Source organism: Micromys minutus (genome assembly GCF_963924665.1).
Source record: "Micromys minutus genome assembly, chromosome: 9".
NCBI lineage: Eukaryota > Metazoa > Chordata > Mammalia > Rodentia > Muridae > Micromys > Micromys minutus.
This window is the reverse complement of record NC_137978.1, coordinates 57,642,500-57,667,210: the sequence shown is the minus strand read 5'-3', so window position 1 is coordinate 57,667,210 and position 24,711 is coordinate 57,642,500. Positions and strand designations below refer to the sequence as shown.

Genomic DNA, 24,711 nt, shown 5'->3' with positions numbered 1-24,711 from the left:
TGAAATAGGTTCTTCTAATAGTAATTGCTTAGGCATTTTCTTTTGATTTTTTTTTTTTTTTTTTTTTTTTTTTTTTTGTGCGGATTTGTGGGGATGATTAGGTTGAAAGATGTGCTGAGACTTTTCTCAAAACCTAATAATTATAGTTTTATAAAAGCTTTCGGTGTCTTTTTAAAAATGTGTATTTTGTGTATTGAATGCAAAGCTTTTTCTAAAGGTTGTATTCTCTTCCTAACTCCCCCCCCCCCCGTGTGTGTGTCCTTCTGTTTCCATGTCGAGTACTGAGATCACAGGTATGCACTCCTTGCCTAGTTTATGCAGTGCTGAGCATAGGACTTAGGACTTTGATCATGCTAGGCAAGCAGACTCTTAGCCACTGAGCCATCTCTCCAAACCCCCACCGGCTTTTAAACATGGGTTCTGGAGATGAAACTCAAGTCCTATGCTTACACAGAAAGTGGTTTACCCCACAGCCATCCCCTCAGAGGAGACCTTTTTAGAGTCAGACTCCAGCACAGGCGTGAGCTAGTGTGGATATGCATTGCCGAGTTCATTCCTCACTCTGATTCAGCTGGGGTGCACATGGTACGGGATTTGGCCACAGACAGTGTGTCTGTGCCCAGAACATACAGTGCTCTTTCTAAAACTCCCAAGACGTCTGTAGTTTACCCTTCCATTCTCCTCACTATGGCTACCATTGATGGCTCTCCTGCCTTTATAGTTAAAACCTCATCTTTTGCAAGAAATCACAGTGTAAAGCCTTTCCAGAATGGCTTGTCACATAGTGACATGTACTTCAGTTTCTTCCATATCCTGGAAATATATATCTGTGTGTGTGTGTGTACATATGCACACACGTGTGTTGTATGTGTATGTGGAGGCCAGTAGCTGATATGAACTCAGGACCTTATGCTCAAAGAACAACTGCTTTACCCACTAAGCCATCTCCCCAGCCCCACATTTATTTGTTCATAATCTCTGTAGTAGCGTGCAGGTATATGGGCTGGAGGTGAAGGTTCCCCTCACACCGCCCTTTCATACCCATCAGAACTGAGGAGGAGCTGGTCAGTCTGACAGGGTGTCATGTGGCCTATTACCTTCATCCAAGATGGTCCCTGTTTACCATGGATCCACACCCTTGGCTTCCCTCTTCCTTTCCATAACCTTCTCTGTGTCCCTCAGGCCTCGTGGAGAAGGCTCCATGTTCTGGGAACTCTCCTCGAGTCTGTGAGTGTCAGCCCGGCACGTACTGCTCCACGCCAGCTGTCAATTCCTGTGCCCGCTGTTCTGAAGGGAATGTTGTCAAGTTCTCAGGTGAGTGTCCCTACCCACAGCTCCTTCTCAGCTACTGTTCTACCTGCCATACTACTACATACATGCATCAGCTACTGATCCTCCCACCACTGAAGGACACACAGGTCAAAACCTCTCTCCCCATGCCGTGATTGTCCAACATCCGGAGTTTCTGCCGCAGAGATCCTCTACTGGCGGAGGCCCAGGCCCAGTTAGAGGAGGCTGTGGGCCCATGTGAAGCTTGGCGTCAGGGACAGTTCTCTGGTGGCTCAAATCTCTGCCCTGGAAGTTTTCCGACAAATTAGTGCTGTCTTCCCTGCTTCAGAATTAGACATTTTATAGGACAGTGAGGTGCAGAGACACTGGACAACAGAGTTAAGCCGAGAATTGCTTAGTGTTTCAGGTTTTCTTTCTTCCAGTTTACCATGTGACATCAAGCCTTACTATCTTCAAGCTTCTAAGTTTTTGGAAATATGAGGGAGGGGTTCATGGCCAGAGGAAGAGCTATAACAACCATGGATCCTCATCATTAAAACTAGCGTTTAAGAGGCTAAGCTGAGTTGCATAATGAGACTCTTTTCTCAAAAAGGGAGTGCTGGTGTGCTTTCTAGAAAGGAGACATGGAGGTCAGGGTGCAGAAAGGACATCACAATCACAATCACATAAGCTCCTGGTAGGACAGACGGATGGTGAGCAGTGAAAATTGCAGGCCTGGTGGGGACCTTTTTCTCTAACCCATGTCCTTGGCATTTGTGGTTCCTGGCTTCATGTTTGTTTGTTTGTTTGTTTGTTTTCCCGAATGCCTGCATCACAGAATGCTCTGTACTGTGGGAATTGTCCCTGTCTGAGGACTGAGCTGGGGTGAAGTCACTGAGATGTGACTTAGAGTCAGACAGCAGATCCTCAGTCTTCCAGCTATCCAGGGCCAGACTGTCTGGATGGAGTTCCCAAGACTGCCACATGGGGGCAACAGAGGCCTGTCTCTGAAGCCCTGCTAGTGACCTGTCCAAAAAAAAAAAAAAAAAAAAAAAAAAAATGCTTAAAATGTGGCAGGTCTAAGTTAAGATGTCCTGTGTATAATGCTCGGTGGGTTACAAAGACCTAACATATTAAGCGTGAATGCAGTGTGTCTCACTATAATTACATAGATTACCAGCTGACACAGATCATGCATGCATGCATGCATGGGCACGTGTGTGTGTGTGTGTGTGTGTGTGTGTGTGTGTTTGTGTGTTTGTGTGTGTTTGTGTTTGTGTGCGTGTATTTATTTGTGTATGTTTGTGGTTGTGTCTGTGTGTGTCTCTGTGTGTGAGTGTATCTGTGTCTATGTGTGCTTGTCTGTGACTGTGTGTCTGTATGTGTATGTGTTTCTGTGTATATTTGTGTGTATTTGTGTCTATGTGTGCCTGTTTGTGTGTGACTGTGTGTCTCTGTGTGTTTGTGTGTATTTATTTGTGTATGTCTGTGCTTGTGTCTCTGTGTCTCTATGTGTATGTGTCTCTGTGTGTGTATGTGTTGTATGTGTCTATTTATTTGTACATGTCTGTCATATGTCTGTGTGTCACTCTATGCATGCATTTGTCTCCTTGTGTGTGTTTGTGTGTATCTGTGTCTATTTATGTGTGTCTATATTGTATGTCTGTGTGTGTGTCTGTGTCTGTGTGTGTTACTGTATATGTCTCCCTGTGTGTCCCTGTATATATGTATCTCTATATATGTGTCTCTGTATATATGTGCCTCTGTATATATGTGTGTCTGTACATATGTATGTCTGGTGAGCACTGTATGTGTCTGTGTGTATGCGTGTGTGTGTGTGTCAGTGTGTGTATGTGTGTTTCTGTATGTGAGTGTGAGCATCTGTGAGCATCACTGGCCAAGCCAAGTGAAGGGATAGATTCTCCTCACTCCAGAATGAGCAGATTCCGGGTAAGCCAGCATCTCTGTCTTTGGATAACCACTATGTTCTCCTAGTACTCCATCCATCACTCTGCATGTGGTGGTGACAGTTATGCTCCTGGGGACTCTGGGCCCCTCAGTGTCTGTTCTGAAGCCATTGCTGTCTCCTTTGCAGGCACAACAGAGAAGGACACTACCTGTGAGCTGTCTTCCCCAGGATCTGGCCCCAACTGCTCCAATCCAGATGACTGCAAGACACTTACTAGGTGACTCCTGGCCTCCTTTCTGTTCCTCTCCAGGTGATCTTTGGATGAGATACTTTGTCTCAATGACACACAGGGCACATGGGCGGGATTAGCCCAGGCTGGCAGGACCCTAGGGTGGCTCTCTGCCAAGCTCACCGGTCATCCGGGTCCCTGCTTTGTGTGCCATTAGAGACCCAGGTCTAAGAAACTAGGCTCTTGCTCTCGGCTCATTGCAGGGTGAATAGGGGCTGAGGCAGGAGCCTTTCTCCATTGACACTAATCCCCAAACCCAGACCTCCCTGGTTTATGGCGTCATCAGACATATGTCTGGCTTCTTCTCCAGCCATGCCACTCCTCGGGCCATACCTATTCTAGAATCCCCAGCCAATGACAGTGTGAGAAGCTTGCTGCCAAAGGGGGTCGCTGTGCAGGAAGATGCTACAGAGCTGGTGAAACTTCCAGAGTCTTTCTCTTCCAAGGCAAGGGAGCCCAGTCCAGATCCAGGTACTGTTTACTTGAAACTGTGGCAGTCTCCCGGGAGGGGATGCTGTCTGATAAGGGGATCCAGGTATGCAGAGGACCTTGAGCTGCAGCCTTGCGCAGTAGGAACAGAAGAGCATCTCCAGGGTGCAGTTCCTAAGGTTGGGGCTCAAGGGCCATAGGTCCTGAAAGGGCTACTTTATTCCCAGGATTTCTGAGTGCCTGGATGCCAGGTGCTATGTGTTCCTGCTCTGGTCTCCGGGTGCTTGTGTCAGAACAGGCAGGGTCAGGCCATGGCTCCCATGGCCCCTAAAGGTCCTCATGGCTCTCATAGCTGAGGACCCAGCTGCCGTTTCACCCTTCTGAGAAAGCGAACAGCTTGTGCTATATAGATTCACTATGCTTGGCTTGTCCAAGCAACTCTTGGAGGTTTGGAGTGTTTCCACTTTGGGGCTTGGGAATACTAGTGCATAATAACTCTCTCTCTCTCTCTCTCTCTCTCTCTCTCTCTCTCTCTCTCTCTCTTTCTCTCTCTCTGTGTGTATGTATGTGTGAGAGAGAAAGAGAGCGTGTATATCTATGTGTGTATACTAAGGAGGTCAGAGGTTTTTATGTCTACTTGATACAAGCTATAGTCATTTGAAAAGAGGGAGCCTCAATTGAGAAAATGTCCCTACCTTATTAGCCTATGGACAAGCAATCCTGTGGGGCATTTTTTCCCCTTTTGATTAAAGGTGTACCCTTCCCACCATGTCTGGCTGAGTTTTTGTTTTTTCTTTAAAAAAATAATTCAAACCAAATGAAGCTGTAACTTTGCTAGGTCTGGTGATGCATGCCTTTAATCCTGGCAAGGGCAGGTAGAGTTTAAGGATAGCCTGGTCTACTGAGTGTTTCAGGACACCCAGGGCTATCCCATCTCAACCACTCACCTACCGGACCAACCAAACACATACAAACAGCAGCCTATAACTTCATGCCACCAGTGTAGAGAATCAGTTGATTTTTAAATGTAATCCCTCTCAGTGTGTTTTCCCTCTCTGTGAATGGAACACTGTCTCTAGGCAGCTTTACAAGGGAGAGGGTTTTTTTTAGTTTTTGGTTGGGGAGATTTTTTTTTTTTTTTCATCTATAGCTGCTTAGTTCTGAGGCAGCTCATCTCCATAGAAGTTGCTCACCTCATGGTGGCCAGGATGCACAGAGAGAAGGAAAGGTAGGGTCTCTCTCATGGACATGCTCCTGATGACCTTTCTCCCTTCCTCTGGGCTCCAGGATCTGAAGCTCCATTGCCTCCCAGTAGCATGATGGACACCTGGGATATTCACCTGTGTGCACATGTGTGTGTGTGTGTGTGTGTGTGTGTGTGTGTGTGTGCATACATGACACATGCACAATAGGGTCAGACAATCACTTGTGGATATCAATTAGTTGGTTCTGTCCTTCTACCATGTGGGTCCCAGAAACCCAACTAATGTCATCACCTTAGTCACCTAAGGTCTTTCCCAGCTGAGCCGTCTTGCTGGCCTTTAGCTTCTTTTAAATAAAAGCAGAAGCTGCTGGACACCATCCCATGGTACCACAGCCTCTCCAGCTTGATGTCTTAGAGCACAACCCTGACAGTCTTTGTCACCTATAGCCAGGAACTGTGTGTTACGGAAGATCCCCACTCACTACTTCCCACTACGTCCCAACTGCCTCCCTCTGTCCCCCACTGCAGATGGGATATTCAAACTCTCTGCTCTGATTCTAATATACCATCATCCCTATAGGTAATGCAGAGAAGAATGTGACCTTGGAGCTTCTACCTCCGGGGACACTCCCTGATATCAGCACCTCAGAAAACATCGAGGAGCCTGCCAGGTGACTCCTAACCCAGGGAAGTCAGGGTCACACCTGCAGGGGTATCAGACCTAGAGGTCTTTGGTGGGTTTGGGGAGGAACATGGCTATGCCTGTCTCACCATGACAGGATTGTAAAGTCAGAGGGTCTAGAGTTAAATACCTGCCTCGCAATGCCTGACAAGACTGTGCAGATCTTCTGGGTTCCCAGGCGTTGTCTCTACCTCTCTAGAGAAAGAATCATCCTTCATTAGACACGCCCTTCTTACATGTCGATGGTGACTGTCACCCTTGTCCTGTTTCCTTTGATCTAGCACTGTCTCCACCCTAAGCCTCTTGGTAGATGACCAGACTAGCAGCAGGAGGCAGCCTATCTCTCCCTTGCCCACAAGAACACCATTTCTGGATCCAGGTACTGATCACTCACTGTCCAAAGCAAAGGGTGGCAGGGTTTCCTTCCAGAGCTTTGGCCTCAGGTGGTTGTAGAAATAAAGATCAATCCCAACTTTCTGGTTTCTAGAACTGAGCCTGTGGCTCTCACTTTTCCTAATACTATTTCATCCTTGGGACAGGACTTTTCTTTCTTTCTTTCTTTCTTTCTTTCTTTCTTTCTTTCTTTCTTTTTTTTTTCATGACTTCATTCTGATGACTTATAATTGCTACCCAAAATTCAGTTGTGAGGCTGGGGGCGTGGCTTTGTTGGCTGAATATTTACCTAGAATGTCCAACAACCCTGGGTTTGATCCCTTCCAGGGTATTTGTGGGGCTTAGAGTATGTCTATAAAAGCCGGGGCTGAGAGGTAGACATAGGAAGAGTTCATGATTGGCCCAGTGAGATGACTACTTGCTATTTGCCCTGCCCAATGACCTGAGTTTGATCCAGAGAAACGTTGTAGAGGCAGAAGGACAGAGTGGATCCTACAGAGTTGTTCTGTGAACACACACACACACACATACACACACACACACACACACACACACACACACACACACACACGAAGAAAATTCTTTCAATTCTAGCTCTTAGGTGGCAGAGGCAGGCACATCTTTCTAAGTTCAGAGCCAACTAAGTCTATATCTCAGGTCCCAGGTCAGTCGGGGCTATATAGGGAGACCCTGTCTTATAGTTGTTAAAGGTCACAGTCTGTTATATAGCAAGTTGAAGGCCAGTCTGGGCTACATGAGACCCTGTTTGAAAAGAATTCGCTGGGTGGCAGTGGAACACACCTTTAATCCCAGAATTTGGGAGGCAGAGGCTGAGGCAGAGGCAGAGGTAGGTGGATCTCTGAGTTTGAGGCCAGTTTGGTCTGCAGAGTGAATTCCAGGACAGCCAGGGCTACACAGAGAAACCAGTCTTGAAAATCCAAATAGGAAAAAAAAAAAAAAAGGAAGGGAAGGAAGAAAGAAGTTGAATAACTTACTGAAAGACTGAAAGATTTCATCCTCAGTTTCCTCTGATGTAAAATGGATAGCAAATCAGCACTCAGGGTTCTCAGCTTATATAGATTAAGTATGGTTTTCACACTACCAGAGCAGAATCAAAGCAGTTGCTGTTCACGCTAATGAAGTTAACGCCAGGCAATTGGTTTTAGGACTAGCAGTACTAGTTTTGGACACGAGGTGGCACTAGTTCTCAAGATAACAGCTCTCAGCGTGCCATAGAAAAATCTTTGAGGGCTGGTGGCTGTGACTTACTTGGTAGAGTGCTTGCCTAGCACACCAAAGAGCCTAGACTCCATTCCCAGAGCCACATAAACCAGTGTGGTAGTACACACCTATGATCTCAGCACAGAGGAGGTGGAGGTAGGTAATCCTGAGATCACAGTCATCATTGGCTACACAACAAATTTGAAGCTACCCTAGATCTTGTCCCAATAATAACAAACAAAATATACTTGAGCAGTAACACCTGAGACATGTACCCAAACAGAAATTAAATAATTAAAATAATCAGAGTAGTCTGTGTAAGGGCAGATTGTGTAAATGCATGGGCTTGGGCTAGACTAGGTTTAATATACATTGTTTTGTGTGTGTGTGTGTGTGTGTGTTGATCTGAAGTCACCTGGCATGGGTGGTGACTCTTGGGTTGACTTTGGACAAGCTTCAGTCTTCCTCCTTTGGCTTTAAAGAAATATTCATTCATTCCTATGTGTATGGTGTTAGTGTATGCATGTATGCCATGGTGCATGTGTGGAAGTTAGAGGGCAGCTTCTGTAGACTTCTTTCCTTCCACCTTTCTGTGGGTTCTGGACATTTAACTCGGGTCCTTAGGCTTGCAGCATGCAATTTCCCCACTGAGCCATCCCACAAGTCCTCTTTGTTTTAATGGCTGAAAATGCTCTGTGCAGAGCTGACCTACAGAACCTTCAGAAGCTGATGATCTCAGTGTTCCTAACCAGCCTTTGCCCTCCTTATCCCAATTAGCCACAGCACTCAAACTTCTAATTTTGTTTTGTTGCTTTTGTTTTTGGATTTTGTTTTGTTTTGTTTTTATATGAGGTTTCACTATGCAAGCCCTGGCTAGCCTGGAACTAGCTGTTGTAGATCAGGCTAACTGGTCTACCTCTGCCTCCCTTGTGCTGGGATTATAAGCATGCAGCTATACACAACTCATTCTGATTCTTGATGTCTCAATTTCTCATCCTCTTTGGTTTGTTTCTCTTACTCTCTGAGTTGCCAGATAACTTCCTGGAGCCAAGTGAGAGAGAGGTAAGGTAAGGGCTGAATCAGATGGTCTCAGTTTTGGGAAGGTCTAGGAGTTGCTCACCTCAGTGGAATCCATGTCCCAGAAGTAAGAAGTGGGCTGCACCTAGGGCTGTGCTGTGTGGTCCAGGGAAGGGCCCTGGCTCCTAGCTATGCACAGAGTACAGGGTAGTACTGTGTTTCAGGGCCCATGCTCTTCTGGGTGGCCATGGTGGTGCTGTTGGTTGGCTCCGGCTCCTTCCTCCTGTGTTATTGGAAGGCCTGCAGGAGGCAGATCCAGCAGAGTAAGTATATGTGTTTTAGAGTCCTGGGGAAAATGGTTGCATTAGGCTGGCCTGGCCTGGGCTTGCTCTGTCTTTTCCTTCCCTACCTGCTCACTCCCTAAGCCCCCCGATTCTGCTGTCTTTGCAGAGTTTCACCTGAACTACCTAACACATACCTTCCAGCCCAAGATGGAGCACGCGGGTAAGTATCCGGCCGTGCGAAGGGCTGTCTGGTCCAGGAGCATGATTAGTGTAGGGCCTGGGGCCTGGGCCAACTCATACAAAAAAAAAAAAAAAAAAAAATGTCCAGCATAGGGTGTTTTGAATTGGAGAAGTTTCATAAGTACATGCTCATACCTCCTAAGCGCTCCCCAAGCAAGGGGGTTTTTGTGTTTTGATAGTTTCAAGCTTGTTTCCATGAGCTGTCGAGCAGGGCTTAATGAAACCGCTGTTTGCTTTCTTGACATTTTTCTAGTATTAGAGTTTCCATTGCCGTCAGTTAATTTTTTTTTTCTCTCCAAACATTCGTGAGAACAGTCTTATTATAGCATGAGAGAGAGAGAGAGAGAGAGAGAGAGAGAGAGAACACAAAGAAGCTAGGCTTGCAGGGAACTGAGTGAGACTGGCCTTGGTATTGTGTCTGAGACTAGTTTTGGACCTCTAGCTTCCCCTGGGTCCCTTAATGCTTGGGTTTCTAGGGCTGGGTGAGAGGAAATACTCACCTGGGTGAGCACACAGGGTCCAGATGACTATATTATAGGCAAGAATAGTTATGACCTGGGCAGTGTGGGCATGAGCAGGGTAGGCATGACTTTGGCAAGGTTGGCGTAGCCTGGGTAGAGTGGATATAGTCTGGGTAGGGTAGGCATGGCTTAGGCAGGGTGGTCCTGAGCAGTGTGGGTATGGCCTGGGTAGTGGGTCCGTTCTGGAGCAGTGGCTGGTAAAGGAGTATTTATACATTTCTTGCTGTCCTCATGAAAACATCTTCAGCACAGGCTTTGTTTGTTCTAGATCTTTCAGACTTCCAGATGAGTATGACGGCTGGTAAGAGCAGACAGGCATCTGTGCTCTGGCCCCACTCACTCCTCTGAAGTGAAGACTCTTGTTCCCATAGTGGTCCGTAGCAGGGACCTATGGTCTGTGCAGGTGTAGTGAGGTGTCTGCCACCCATCACCTGAATTGACCTGACATTTCTGCAGGTGTCCTTGGTACCTTTGCAAAGCCAGGCATCATCTCATTTGACCCTGGGGTGACCTTTTCAGCACCTACCACTCTATTCATTGCTCATATGGCGGTGTGAGGCACAGGAAGATGAGGTCAGTTGGCAAAGGTCACGTGCTGAGCAGACAGCAAGATGGGGACTTGTTACTGTCACTGGAGTTTCCATGAACCGTTGAGATTTGTCAGCAGGCAGCTTGTGCTGGGCACTGTAAGATGTTTTAGCAACCCGCCAGATGCCAGGGTGTACCCCTCCTCAGCTGTGACAGAACCCAGAAAGTCCCCAGGCATTTGGCCCATCATTTTATTCTATATTTAATTAATCGACTTTGAGACAGGCTGGCCTCAAACTCGCTACACTGCTGAAAATGATCTTGAACGTCCAATCCGCCTGTCTTCGGCTTTTACGTGCTGAGATGACAGTCAGATGTTGTACTGTCATGCCCAGTTTACGCTCGGCTGGGGATTGAATATGTCAGTTCATATATACTGGCTTCATATATGCTTGGCAAGCACGCTTCAATGAGCCACACTCCAGGCCTTCAGTCCTTCCCCTCAGCCCTTCATTTCTGAAAGCTCGAGAAACCCTTGACTTTATTTATTTTTTTTAAATTATTTTCAACGATGTATGTGCAGGGGCAGGTGTGGGTGTGTGGGTGTGAATGGGAGTTACAGGTGGTTATGAATGGCTTGATGTGGGTGCTAGGACCCTGGCTAGAGTCTTCTTAAGCTAGAATATAGAACATAGAAGAATGCATTTTTGGGGGGATTTTGTTGTTGTTTGTCTTGTTTTGTTTTTTTGAGGCAGAGTTTCTCTGCGTACCCCTAACTGTCCAAGGACTCACTTCATAGACCACGTTGGCCTTGAATTCGAAGAAATCCACCTGCTTCTGCCTCCCAAGTGCTGGGATTAAAGGTGCACACCACCCCTGCCTGAGTAAGCATGGCAGCCCTACTTGCTGTTATGGCAGGAAGATGGAAGATGGAAAGGATTGTTTTGCTCTGATACAGTTACAGATTTCCAGAAGTTGCAAATGGTACAGAAACTGACGTTTTCCAAAACAGTTTTTGGAGTAACCTACCAGACTCGATTTCTTATAATGCTTGAGTACCTCCCTGTGCAGTTCATAATAACCAGGGCACTGCAGTAAGACCATCAGAATCAAAGAATTCAGCCTACTCCATCACCACCAATTAGTGCTCAGGCCCAGACTAGGTTGGTTTTTTCCCCCTTCTCTTCTCTTCTCTTCTCTTCTCTTCTCTTCTCTTCTCTTCTCTTCTCTTCTCTTCTCTTCTCTTCTCTTCACCCCTCTCCGCTCTTCTCCTCTCCCCTCGCCTCCCCTCCCCTCCTCTCCCCTCCCCTTCCACTTCCCTTCCCTTCCCTTCTTTTCTCTTTCCTCTCCTCTTCCCCTCCCCTTCCCCTCCCCTTCCCTTCTCCCCTCCCCTTTCTTCCCCACCTCCCCTCCCCCTTCCCTTTCCCTTCCTCCCTCCCTCCTTTCCTTCTTTCCTTCCTTTTTTTTTTTTTTTTAAGACAGGATTTCTCTGTGTATCCCTGGCTGTCCTCAAACTCACTCTGTAGAACAGACCAGCCTCAAACATATAGACCCACCTGCCTCTGCCTCCCAAATGCTGGAACTAGATACACCATCATATCTGGCCAGACTGGGTTTTTTGATGTGTTCCAATTACATAGTGTCATTGGCTTGGATCCCTTGCTGCCATTGGTAGCCAGGTCTTTGGTTCCCCTCTCATCTAGGTTAGTTTCCAGACTCTTCCTTGGGTATCAAAGCCTTCACACTAGGTAGAGTCATGAGTTGGTCCTGTCTGTGGTTCTGATCTTGGGTCCTGACCTCTAGTATTTTAATGAGAATGGACTTGGACAGTCAGTCTTTGATACTGAGAACTTTGGGGAGATTCCTGCCACGCTTTCATCTGTCACTTTCCTGGTGCTCTGTGTCTGGAGCACTCTCGCCAACCCATCAGCTAGGTTGGCAATGCCTTGGTAATGACTGGTAAAGGAGGGCTTTGAGACTTGTCAGTAACCCATTGTGCTTGTCATCGAGGTTTGTTTCCTTGTTAGTGTATGTGTATCTGTGTGCATTCATAGGTTTTTTAAATTATTTTAAAGTTGCCATCACTGTAGCAGATTCTTAGTCACTGTCCCAGAGTTGGGTAGCAGGAATCCCTTAGGATCCTTTAGTGTTGGGGAATACATTTTTGCTTTTGTTTTTGATTCCCTGAGGCAGGTTCTCATGTAGCTCAGATGTCCTCAAATATGTCCTGTAGCTGAGATAAGCCTTGGTGTGTGTGTGTGTGTGTGTGTGTGTGTATGTGTGTGTCTGTGTGTGTGTGTTGTTGTTGTTGTTGTTTGTGGTTTTCTGTTTTTGTCTGATTGTTTTTTGAAACATGTTCACATTATGTAACCCTGGCTGGCACAAGTACTCAGAGATCCAACTGCCGCTACTTCACATGCACTGGAACTCCAGATGTGTACCAACATGCTATTTTGAGGTGCTGGGGATGGACCTTTTTGCAGGCTATCTCTCCACCTAGAGAGCCTATTTACAAACTTCTATCTCAGAACTGTCCTGCCTCCCACAGCTCAGCCACGGGACTGATAGGGAAAGTTCAGGGGTAGAAGGAAGTGAGCTTTAAATTTCTGACACCCACATCTCCCAGCTTGCCTCCAGAACAGCTCAGCGAGCATACAACTGAGCCCGAGGCCACTACTGTACAATTCGTTCTGGACTTGGGCCCTGGGGTACAAGACAGATTTACAAGAAGATTGTAATTATTCCAAAAAAGCAAGGAAACCAACAAATGAGGATAAGCAGGCTAACGCAATAGCTTTAGGGGAAGAGCCTTAGGCAATCTGAACTCTGCCCTTGGCAAGTTCTACTTTGGGTCTTAGAGAATTCACAGGCTGTATGAAGCCAGGTTGTTGGCAGATGCTGGAGCCCTCTAGATTCTGCCATCTATTTTTTTTTTTAAATGCAATTAATTTACTGTTTGGCTTTTCAAGACAGGGTTTTTCTGAGTAGCCCTCGATGTCCCGGAACTTGATTTTTTAGACCAAACTGGCCTTAAATTCACCAATGAGCCTGCCCGTGCTTCTGTAGCACTGGGATCAAAGGCCTGTGCCACCACCACCCAGCTTTAAATTCTGCATTTTTTTTTTACCTTGATGTTAGTACGTGCCTGTTTCTGAGAGTTAGAGCCTATATTTTCCTTCTCCATTAGCACCCAGGGCTTCTTATGGGGGGTCCTCGGCCCCTTGGCAATGATTTAGCTTGGATTAGATTCTAATGAGACTTCACTCTTTAGAAGAATTTTAGGATAAAAGGAATCTGTTCCTTCCATCTCTGACACTGTGCAGTCATTCCCATCACAGAGCCGCAAGAGGCAGGACAGCCCCCCAAGGGAGAAGTTTGCAATTAGAGACCTAACAGACTTAATCGATGGGCTCTCTGGGTGGAAAGATAGCCTGGAAAGGCCCCAGAAAAGGGGACAATCATCAGTACCACACAATAGTGCAGTGGCACACACCTGGAATCCCAGGAGTTCAGGGTCCTCCTCAGACAAGTTCGAGGCCAATGTTTTCCTCCTCCCCTCAAACAGTGGCCTTGAACTTGTCTGAGCATTTGCATGTCTGTTACTATACCATAAGCATGATGCCCACTGAGGCCAGAAGAGGGCACTGGATCCCTTGAAATTCAAGTTACAGAGGTTGTGAGCCACCATGTGGATGCTGGGAACTGAATCCAGATCCTCCTGAAGAGCAGCCAGTCCTCTTAAAATCTCAGCCACCTCTTCAGCCTCAATATATTGTGATTAAACAACAAAAGGCACATTTGATTATTATTATTATTTATTTACTTGTTTTTTTTCTTAAGGTGCTGGGGACCCTTCTTACATTAAGCCAGGCATCTTCTTAAGTTCCCCCGTGACAGCTTTCCAGACTTCTTTTTGATCTAAATGACCTTTGACAGCACTGGTCAGGCATTTTGCAGGATTCTCCCTGTTAGGATTTGTCTAAAATTCTTTTGTACAAGACCAGGGCTCTGGATTTGGCGGAGGAGAACCTCAAAGCACAGAGCCATGTTCATCACACCCTGTTCCCAGGAGGCTTATCACAGAAATCCTACTGTGAGTGTATGAGAGAGAAAGAAGAGGAGGAAGAGGAGGAGGAGAGAGAGAGAAGAAGAAGGAAGAGGGAGTGAGAGAGAGAGAGAGAGAGAGAGAGAGAGAGAGAGAGAGAGAATGGCCACATTTATGTGGTGAATAGAGTCCTGGCCTTCACACATGAGAGACAACAGTTTTCCTATTAATCTGTCCCTGACCCTCACCCCCTGCCCCACTTGCTGTTTTGAGATCTCTACTCTGTCTTCGTAAACCCCATTCAGAGTTAGCCAAGTCTGTCCCATTTCCCAGATGAAAAGGCTGAATCTTAGAGGAAATAGAGCCAGTTTCCCTCCAATGAAGTATTGTGATGAATGGTTCAGCGTCACTATTGTTTGGCACTTGGCATCTTTCCAATCTGGAAGTGATCATAAACACTCCTGCATTTGTTTTCATTTGTGTGACTTCCTGAGGGTGTGGCCATATGGGGTGGGGAGGGGCCCTGATTCAAAGGTTGCAAGGGTTTTAGCCAAAAGGCTCTGTAAAGAGATGGTGCCTACTTAACAGTGTTTCAGCCTCTGGCCTACCTGCTTCTTTTTCAAGACAGATTTTGTTCTCTTGCTTCTTTGGCACACACTTTTTTTTGTCTTCTCCAGGCTCCCACAATGTCTTGGCACCACATGTCGGTTGGCTGATTGCAAAACTCAAGGTTGTTTCCAAAGGACAAAGATTTAGTTTCACTGATATCCCTTTTAAAATGACCACTTAGGCCTTGTCTCACAAGACAAAAAGCAGACAAATAAAATGAGCAAATCATGGGCTGAAAAGATGGCTCAGTGCTTAGGGGCATTGGCTGCTCTTCTAGAGGGCTCAGGTTCAATTCCTAGCACCCAAATTGTGGCTCACAGTTGTCTGTAACACAAGTTCCAGGGTGTCTGATACTCTCTTTTGATTTCTATGGGTCCTAGACATGAATGTGGTACACAAACACACATGCAGGCAAAACATTCACACATATAACATAATAAAACATGCAAACGCTCCTGGGCTCCTGTATGTATGTGTGTATGTGTGTGTCTCTGTGTGTGTGTGTCTGTATGTCAATGTGTCTGTGTGTATCCCAAACCCTCTGTGTCTCAAGCCAGAGAGTACCTGAAGTGTCAATGGCTTGGCCTTGGTGGTTAGTGGCCACCTCAAGAAAACAAGCCACAACTTCCTGAAGTGACTGCTGGGGATGGTGGTTGCCAGGTTCTGTAAGCAACACACATTTGCTAATCTGACTGGGCACCACTCTAGTTCATTTACCTACCATACCAAACTTTGGTTTGGTCATTGTTGGTTAATCTGCTGTGAATACATCAATTAGGACTCAGGGTCAAGCTGCTAAGCCAGAAAGCATGTTCTAGAAGCAGCTCACTGGGCATGCTGGCTTTTCTTGGCATACTTGCCTTATCAATGTGAACCTGAATGGCATTGTAGAGTTCCTAACTGACCTTCTGGCCATTAGTAATAGCTCTGTCCCCCTACATTATAGTCCATAGTGGGTGTGGGCTAGCTTGGGTTAGGTTGGACTTGATACTACGTGGCTACCTCCTCCTTTCTCAGGTAACTGATGAGCTATTATAAAATGTCATCATGTGTGTGGGTACCTGACTTCTATTTAAGACAGAAGGATACTGGGGTCAATGGCAGGGGTTGAGGTGGGCAGAGAAGGATTGTGTTCTGAGTATTATGGTCCAGACATCCACAGAACCCTCAGATTGGTGGTACAAAGAGAAATGAGGCAGACAGGAGTGTCCTGTAGAACGGTTGGGGTCTAGGCTTGTGGATAGGGGGCCCCAGCTGAGGCCCTGCCTCAGAGGTTGGCTTCAGGCATGACAGGGACACGTCCTGAAATTGTCTACTACCAGCCGAGGGGGCTTGAGCCCTGGGGAGGGCAAAGCTCAGCCCCCCGAGACCCCAGGGTGCTATCTGTTACCAGATGGGGACTGGTAGCGGGATGTCAGACTGTCTTTGGTGACATTACTACTTTTTTTTTTTTTTAAACAGATGCCTGTCCTACTGAAAAGCTAACTGTAAGTGCCATCTCCAGCATTCACCCCACTCTGCCCTTTTGTTTGACTACTTTCCTTACACATCTGTGGGTTCAGGGCTTCCAGGACCACAGAAGGGCTATCCTCTTCCCTGGCACCCAGGGTTCCCAGTCAAGGAGCCAAGTACCCAGGGTGTTGGCCTGGGGCCCCATGGTACGGTTCAACTAGAGAGAGAGGACTCCACCCCACAGCAAACTTCAGCTCCTGGCTCAGCCCCAGGGGATTTCCAGCAAGGATTGTAGACAACAGCTTGATTTGGGCCACTTTGAGGTACCAATTAGAGGCTCTCTTCTTTCCTCTGGGAGTCTTGTCGGCCAAGCTGGATCATAGATATCTGCAGCATACACTTCCGAAGTTAGCTGTATGTACTGAGCATTTACCATGTGCTAGGCACGTGTGCTGTCTCCTCCGCTGTCTCCTCCAGCTTTTTCTCTGCAGCCCATGCTGACCTCGAAATGTGAATCCACTACTTCTGGCTTGCTGGACACCTTTGTGCTTTCTAGATGTGATCCCGGAGAGTCCTTCTGACTCTCGGGAGTTGCTACTCTTGTCACATTTTGGTAAAAGAGGAAGTGGCAATCAGACAAGCCAGGGATTACAAAGTTGGTGGCTCCGTAATCCCAGCCTGCATTGTGGGAGTTCAGAGCTGGAGCTGGGCCTTCGTCCTTAGCCCTGGGCCCCTAGCTGGCTCTTGAGGGGCAAGAGTGGGAACACATGCATTGTCTCTTACAGAGGGTTCCACGCATGCCAGGTTCAGGTCTTTGGGGAGGCTACACATTTGCTGAGTCCTCTTTAGGCTTGTGCTGGAGACCTGCCCTGTGTCTGGCTCCCAGGGGACATGTGATGATGGAGCCAAGCTGAGGGAGGGAGTTGCGGGCTTTGAGATGAGGCACCTGCCTGTGGCCACATGCTTGGTACTTTTGGCTCACACATGTTTGGCTCTTTTTCCCTGACTGAACAAATTGCTTATCACTTTTTTATCTCTCTCTCTTTCTGGCGTGCTTGCTTGCTTTCGTAACAACTACTTTTTTCTCGATTTACTCTTTTTTTTTTTAATCTTATGTGTATAGGTGATTTCTTCTGTGTATGCCTGCATATGTGCCTGGTACCTGCAGGAATAAGAAAAAGGCATCAAATGTCCTGGAACTGGAGTTACAATGGTTGTGAGTCGCTATGTGGGTGCTGGAAACCAAATCCTGATTCTCTGGAGGAGGAGCAGCCAGTGACCTCAACCACAGAGTCATGTTTCCAGCCCCATATTTCCTTATTTTTGAAACAAGATCTCACATAGCCCAGGCTGGCTATAAATTCATTATGTAGCTGAGGATGGCCTTGAGCTTCTGATCCTCCTTCCTTCAGCAAGTGTTAGGATTAGAGGCATGCACCATGCCTGGATAAAATAGTGTGGGGAGCGGAGAGGGGGGTTGCGTCCCAGAAATCAAATTGGAGTGCTAGGCAAACCCTACAATCCTGAGCTATATCCCTAGTCCTGACCTTCAAATTATTGTAAAAGAATAATCAAGATTCCATAGATTTGTTCTCTGGATCTCTCACGCTGGGTCTTTTTGAGGGCCACAGGTAAATGTCACACACCAGGCATCTCATTTCTCTTTGTACTCTTAAATGTGAGAAACCAAAAAACAACACATTTGTTAAAGATGTGGCTCTCTCTCTCTCTCTCTCTCTCTCTCTCTCTCTCTCTCTCTCTCTCTGTCTCTCTCTCTCTCTCTCTCTCTCTCTTTCTCTCTCTGTCTCTCTCTCTCTGTCTCTCTCTCTCTGTCTCTCTCTCTCTCTTTAATGTATATGGTTAAAGACTTCTCTCCAACAAGTTGGAAATGAAGAGGCACCAGGAGTTGGTGAGGCTGGAGGAGACTCCAGCAGGTAGATCCTTGGCTAGAAACTTACTGTCTGTTTATATGACCCTGGCCTAGTTACTCCACTCCGCCAGGTGTGGATTTCTCCATCCCAGTTGTGCAGGTGCTAATAGCATAACCATGCAGTGTGATTGTGAGAATGGCACGTCACTCTTAGGACCAGCCCGGACGTAGCAAGAGGGTGTGGAAGACTGACTGTTGCTCAGCACAGAGTGAAGGCAACATGAATTGAGAGTGTGGCTCAGTGGGTAGAGTGCTTCGGTGTTAAGCAGAAAACCCTGTGCATAGCCTTGCATACACTGGGTACTGTAACACGCTCCCGTAATCTCAGTGCTGGGAAAATGAAAGAAGAATCAGAGGTTCTGGGTCATCCTTAGCTACATATCAAGTTTGAGGCCAGCCTGGGCTACAGAGTCTGTCACAAAGACAAAACGAATAATTGGGTGTACACCTCTAATACCAGCACACGAGATGTAGAAACAGGTAAATCTCTGTGAGTTCCTGGGCCAGACTGGTTTATATATTAAATTCCAGATCAGCAAGGACTCTCTGGAGAGATATTATCTCAATTAAAAAACAAGCAAACAAAAGCACAATACAACACACACACAAGCAAAACAAAACAGAACAAACAAACAAACAAACACACAAAAAAGCCCTGGATATTCTTGGGTATGCTACACAGGTGCCTTATGCTATCAGGTAGCTTGTAGCAGCTTTAAAGAGTGTTAAACATTTTCATTGGCTTCCCAAGCCTGGAGTCGGAAGAGCCCTGACTCAGCCCTTGCTCCTGTTCACAGCAGCTGCAGAGAAGTGGGTCAGTGACAGATCCCAGTGCTGGACACAAGTTGAGTCCAGTGAGTCCCCCAGCTGTAGAGACTTGTGCCACTGTTGGGGCTGCCTGCCTGGAGAGCCTGCCGCTGCTGGATGACAGCGCATCTGGGAATCCTTTCTCTCCCAGGGAACCTCCCGAGCCCCGGGTGTCCACGGAACACACCAACAATAGGATCGGTGAGTCCTGTTGGGAGATCCTGGTCTAATCAAGTGGACAGAGGGGAGATTGCTGCTGAGCTCTGAATGGGGTTTGGGGAGGTATGCATCCCTTGTTACCATTCACTCTGCCCCAGGTCAAGCTTCTGTCAAGGAAGAAGGCCACAGTGTCACTTCATGGGGACTGCTAGGGACATTCACTAAGAAGGCATGCATGGGTGATGAGCACAGTGTTTGTCATTTTTAAAGAGAAAGAATCTTTCCCCGCTGGCCTAATACAGAGCCAGAAGGCTTGGAAGGAAGGAAGGAAGGCCAGTGACGTCAGACACTTAATCTACAACATCTCTTCGTGTCTGTCACAACTTCTGGGAATAATGACTTTACCCTCTTTCGTGGCTGGGGAAACTGAGGCTTGGGGTAGAGGGCATGGGGTGAGTTTTCTTATTGAATTGAGGAGACTAAGCGGGACATCTGCTGGGCCCTGTGACACTGAATTTTGTTCATCTCACTCATGGGTCTCAGTGGAAGCCTGACCCTCCAGCATTTCTTCTCTCTGCTGCCCTCTAGTCAGGAAAACATCGGGAACTGTCTACTCTGAACAAGGCAATGGTCTCTGCTGAGCTTCTCTGGGAGTGTCCCAGCCCCCAGCTCTCCAGGGCAGGTGCTCACTAGAGTGTTGCTGGCTCTGACCTGGTGCTAGAAGGGCGCTGGTGAGGGTTCTTCACATTTCCCTGCCAGTCCATAGGGAGGAGAGCTCTAGAGCTGTCTTTGTCTCAAAGAAATGTTTGTAGTTACGGCTTTCTTTCGGTTACGTTCCATTTGAAAAGAATGTGTTTGGGAAAACACTGCCAAAGCTTCCTTCGGTTTCCCAAGGAGGAGTCCTAATGGTATTTGAATCCAAGATGACTGAAGGGCTTGGAAGCTGGAAACAAGGCCAGAGCCTGTTCTGGGAGGGAGGTGGCAAGGGCTGGGGATAGGGAAGGGCTGCTAGGGGAAGGTTTTAAGAGGTCCTCTGGGACACCAGAGCTCAGCTGACTCATTTGTTCTCTTACTGTCACAGCAGAAGAGCAGCCTCCCTGTTCAGTTTCCTACAAGGACAAATGGGTTTGAGCTTCCTCCTTCTCTGGCTGTGTTCCCTTTCCCTCTCCTTACATTAATTTGATTAGTGTATTTCCTCTGGAGATGGGGTTGGGGTGGAGTCAAAGCAGCTGGGGATAGGCAGCTTTCGATGATAAACCAAGAGGATCAGGACCCATAGGCAGGAGAGAGCAGTAGACTGTCTCTGGCCTTGGTTTCTTCTGCCTTCACAACACCCTCCCCCCCATTACTATCCAATGCCTCCCCCCTCTCATTTATTGATTGATTGATTGATTGGTGGGGGGGCAAATGTGCATATAGAGGTCAAAGAACCACTTGCATGAGTCAGTTCTACCATTCGGGTCCCAGGGATCAAACTTAGGTCTTTTCAAATACCTTCACTTCTTGAGCAGACTTGAAATACATTCATCTCATATATTTATTTCATGTGTATGCCACTGCGTGAGTGTGGGGATGAGAGGGCAACCTGTGGGACTCTCCTTCAAGTGTGTGAGTCTCTCTCATAGCTAAAATCAAGTATTTTAGCTAACCCATGTAAAAGACACACAATCCAGGTATCTTATTTGCCCGCCAGAAGCCTAGATTGGGGCAGACTGGGAGTGATTCTAACTTATCTTCCAGCTATCTGTCTCTTGTAACTTGCTGTTTTTTCCTGGCCATGCACTCATGGTCCGTGTCCTCTCACGGTGGTCTTCTCCATCCTCTGTGTCCTTTTTTCTTCCCTCTCTCTACCTGCAAACCCCAACCAGGTAACTGAAAACCCACCTACTTCTACCTATTGCCCAATCACAGGCTTTAGCTTTTTATTGACCAATTAACTCGGGGAGCAAGGTTACATAGCATCATTTGGTATTCATGAGGACCTCCTTATCTCCGAGGATCTCCTGGGGGTCAGTATTTAGCATTTGAATAAGGCAGCGTCCGGACCACCCTCCTACAATAGCCTGTTTGTAAGTGACCCTAGTGCCTGACATCTGGTCCCATCTGTCCCTTTTAGTAACAGGGATTGAATCTGGTGCCTTTGACATGCTAAGGGAGGAGGATTCTGTTACTGAGTTATATCCCACCCACCTTTGTTTGTTTCATACTTTAATATTTAAATTTAAGAATTGTGTGTGGGGCGTGTTTGAGTATGTATGTACATGCATGTGCATGTGCACATGTGTGTATGCATGCATGTGTGCAGAGGCCAGAGGTTGACTTAGTTATCCTGATTACACTCCACCTTACATCTTGCAGGAGTCTCTCACTTGGATCCACAGCTCACTGATGCAGTTAATGTGGCTAGCCATTTTGCTCAGGGGTCCCCTGTCTCTGCCTCCCATATGCTGGGGATACAGGCTGCTGCCACACCCATTCAGTATTTATTTAGTTGTTGGGGATCTGAACTCTGGTCTTCATGCTTGTATAACCAGCACTTTTCCTGTTAGGCTATCTCCCCAGCCTTTGTTCTGTTTTATGGGTTGATGTTTTGTTTTGTTTGATTGCTTTTGGTTTTTTTTTAAAACAGGGTCTCATTTAGCCCAGGCCAACCTTAAACTTGCTTTGCAGCCAAGGATGATCTTGAACTTCTGACCCTCAGGTCTTGTAGTTTTTAATATGACTAGCTTGCAATTCTGCACGTGTCCCCAGCTCCCCTTTTTTTGTTTTTTCTTGAATCAGATACTTACTGAGTTACCCAAGCTGGCTTGAACTCACTCACTTTGTAGCCCAAGCTAGATTTGAACATGTCATCTTCTTGCCTTAGTTTCTCCAAACTCATAGGTTTGTGCTACCAGACTGAGCCTGGCTTTCATCTTTTGCTAGCCCCTCAGATGAAAGTCCCAGCAAGTCTTGATGGAGGATGAGGGGTGGGGCCTGAGACCCTGCTCTCAGCTATGAAACCCACAGGACACACAGTTCAGCCTTTTCTCTTGCCCTTCCCTCCTCTTGTTTCTTACACTTCTCTCTTTCCTGGGTGTGTGAGAAACCAAAATAGAAGAGCTGGCATGGTGCAATGCTCTCGGACATGCCAGGGCGCCTGAGAATCTTATGGGCTTCCTGAAATCTGAGGGTGTAACCCAGAGGCAGGGGTCCATGTGCCGCCTGCATCTACCCACCCCCACTCTTAAGTTCCCTTTTGAGCTTCCTCATTCCATCTGCAGAATCCCTTGCAGGATCAGGCAGGGTGGTGCAGCCCCCAGCTTGAGGCCATAGGTGTTTTGCCCAGTGAACAGAGCCAATTATTCTGGTGACTTTGTTTCCCCAAGGCTCCCTGACTCCCTGCATGGAAGGCCATTCTAGCAACCCCCAGCATCAGCCCGTGTTGAGGACTGTAGCGTGTAGTAGTGCTAGGGGACTGGGTTATCCATCCACTTGACACCCATGATCCACCTGCCTTCTGGCACATAGAAATATGGAGCTCCTATCTGCTGTGGCATGTCATCACGACCCAGGTTTCTGAAGAACATGGCCAATCAACCAAGTTTGCTTGGACTGATGGAGCTCCTGGGACCTGGGACCTAGGACCTATCTGTTCCAGGCAAGCAGGGGCACACTGGTCACCAGGCTGTTTGTTTTAGGTATGTGGATGCAAGTGGAAAGGGCAGCCAGGTGATGTATCTTTGGCGGTGTCTCCTAACCTTCCCTGCTGACCTGGAGCTATGCAGAAGATTAGATTAGTGATGGTGATGGTGAGGGGCTATTTGTGGGAGAGCCAGGGACATGTGTGGCTCTGCTGTGTCTCCTAGTGTTCTTACTACCCTGTTTTTCTTTACCTGCTATTTCCCGGACTGACTGCATTCTGTCCTTCCTTGCTCATCTCTGATGACATGCCTAAGAAACCATGGGCAGCACCATCAATACCTCTTCGTGTAACAGAGAGGCTGTGGTATCAGTCCAAAGTCACCCAGCAGATGAGGTGGATGCGGGCCGAGGTTCTGGTCTCTCCTCTCTCACCTATCTTTTTGCCTTGCAGAGAAAATCTACATCATGAAAGCCGACACAGTGATTGTGGGCTCTGTGAAGACTGAAGTCCCCGAGGGCCGGGCTCCAGCTGGGTCTATGGAGTCCGAGTTAGAAGCTGAACTAGAAGTGGACCATGCCCCCCATTACCCGGAGCAAGAGACAGAACCACCTCTGGGCAGCTGCACTGAGGTCATGTTCTCGGTGGAGGAAGGAGGAAAAGAGGACCATGGGCCCACGACTGTCTCTGAGAAGTGACACCCAATGTTAGCTGGGGCTAGAGAGCAGCTGGGTGTACCCTGAAGATCGAGTTAACACCTGGGAAGCTCCCATGGCTCACTGAAGCCCCATCATCAGGGTAGCCCAGAATGAAGCCTTCAGCTGTTACCAAGAGTGCTGACCCCTGGGCTCCAGCAGTGGGCACTCACCACCACACTGATATCTCTTTGGCAGAGAGGCCACAGGCTGGTTCCAAGCCTCCTTGCCCACACCCCTGTGCCCTGCCTTCTCTCCTTGGGTCTCAAGTGATGGCTTGAGTGACAAGCTTCCAGCTCCACACATGGCTCCCTGAAACATAACCAGCATCTAATTGCTTCTACTCCTGAGACAGAGGGAAGTTAAAGGGTGGACGCTCTTCATCACTGGCACAATGGTAGCCTGTACCCATCATACGGGGAGGGCAAAATGAGACCCCTCTGGCATGGCCTCCCTGTTCTTTGGACCCCCTCAGCAGCTGCAGTGACCTCACCCAATCAGTGCTGCTCAAGACCCTACTTTGCCCACGGACTTCCTCTCACAGGGAGATGGGAGTACCATAGTCCTGGGGGTCCTTCACACTTTCTGCCTTGATCTGTTCCACCCTGGAAAAGAAGAGAGGCATTGTCCCTAAGCCACCAGGATCAGGCCCAATGCATAGCAGGTTGGAGCCTATCCTTGAAGGCACCCTGCTGCTCACCCTGCTTCAGACCTTGCGCGTGCACTATGAGGAGGCAGTGCTGACGAACACACCTGAAATTCTACTTTTAATGTTTTGTTTTCCCTTTTGAGGTACTGAGAATTGAACCTATGACCATGTGCATGCCAAAAAAAAAAAAAAAAAAAAAAAAAAAAAAAATTTCAGGGCTGGTCAACCCCAGCCTAGCATTTCATACTAAGCACCAAAGCTGCTGTCACTCCCGGCCTGGCTCACTCCCTGGCACGTACGTACTTCTGTAACAAACAAGCCGCCAACTGGATGACACATCTGTTCTGTGGCAGCCTGGGGACTCTGGACTTACCCTTGGGCCAGGCAGGGAGAATTCTGTTTACTCAGTGTTTGCTGTCAGGAGGAAGTTGGGACCCTATCAAGAATCACGAGGGGAGTTTCTGAAACTGCCTGAATCTATGGGGAAAAGTTGGAGCAGCTGAGTACCATCAGAGGCCTTGTACCACAGTCTGGATACTGGCCAGAAAGGATGTGTGGGGGCTGGATAGTTGCCCATTTGTCTTGTGCAAGGACACAGGGAATATGTGGGCATACACAGTGACCCCAAAGCCATGTCATAATGACCACATGGATGCCACACTTTTGGAAAATATTGCCCAACTTTATATTTTTTCCTAAGATAGGATCTTGTTCTGTGTCCTAGGATAGATTCAAACTTGATATGTAGCCCAGGCTG

At 47.4% G+C, this 24,711-nt stretch overlaps 1 protein-coding gene across 1 annotated transcript in view; it reads left to right on the top strand.

Moving 5' to 3' along the window:
* Nucleotides 1-23,308, top strand: part of TNFRSF8 (TNF receptor superfamily member 8) — a gene marked incomplete at both ends in the record, with an annotated part of 39,408 nt that extends 16,100 nt beyond the window's left edge. Inside the window, 10 exons of the mRNA XM_080921839.1 lie at nt 1,183-1,314; nt 3,365-3,455; nt 3,778-3,938; nt 5,681-5,771; nt 6,064-6,161; nt 8,638-8,736; nt 8,864-8,917; nt 16,102-16,127; nt 18,820-19,030; nt 23,064-23,308. Of these exons, the coding sequence (XP_080777965.1) occupies nt 1,183-1,314; nt 3,365-3,455; nt 3,778-3,938; nt 5,681-5,771; nt 6,064-6,161; nt 8,638-8,736; nt 8,864-8,917; nt 16,102-16,127; nt 18,820-19,030; nt 23,064-23,308 (1,208 nt within the window). The remainder of the gene's footprint in view (nt 1-1,182; nt 1,315-3,364; nt 3,456-3,777; nt 3,939-5,680; nt 5,772-6,063; nt 6,162-8,637; nt 8,737-8,863; nt 8,918-16,101; nt 16,128-18,819; nt 19,031-23,063) is intronic.
* Nucleotides 23,309-24,711: the final 1,403 nt, after the last annotated feature.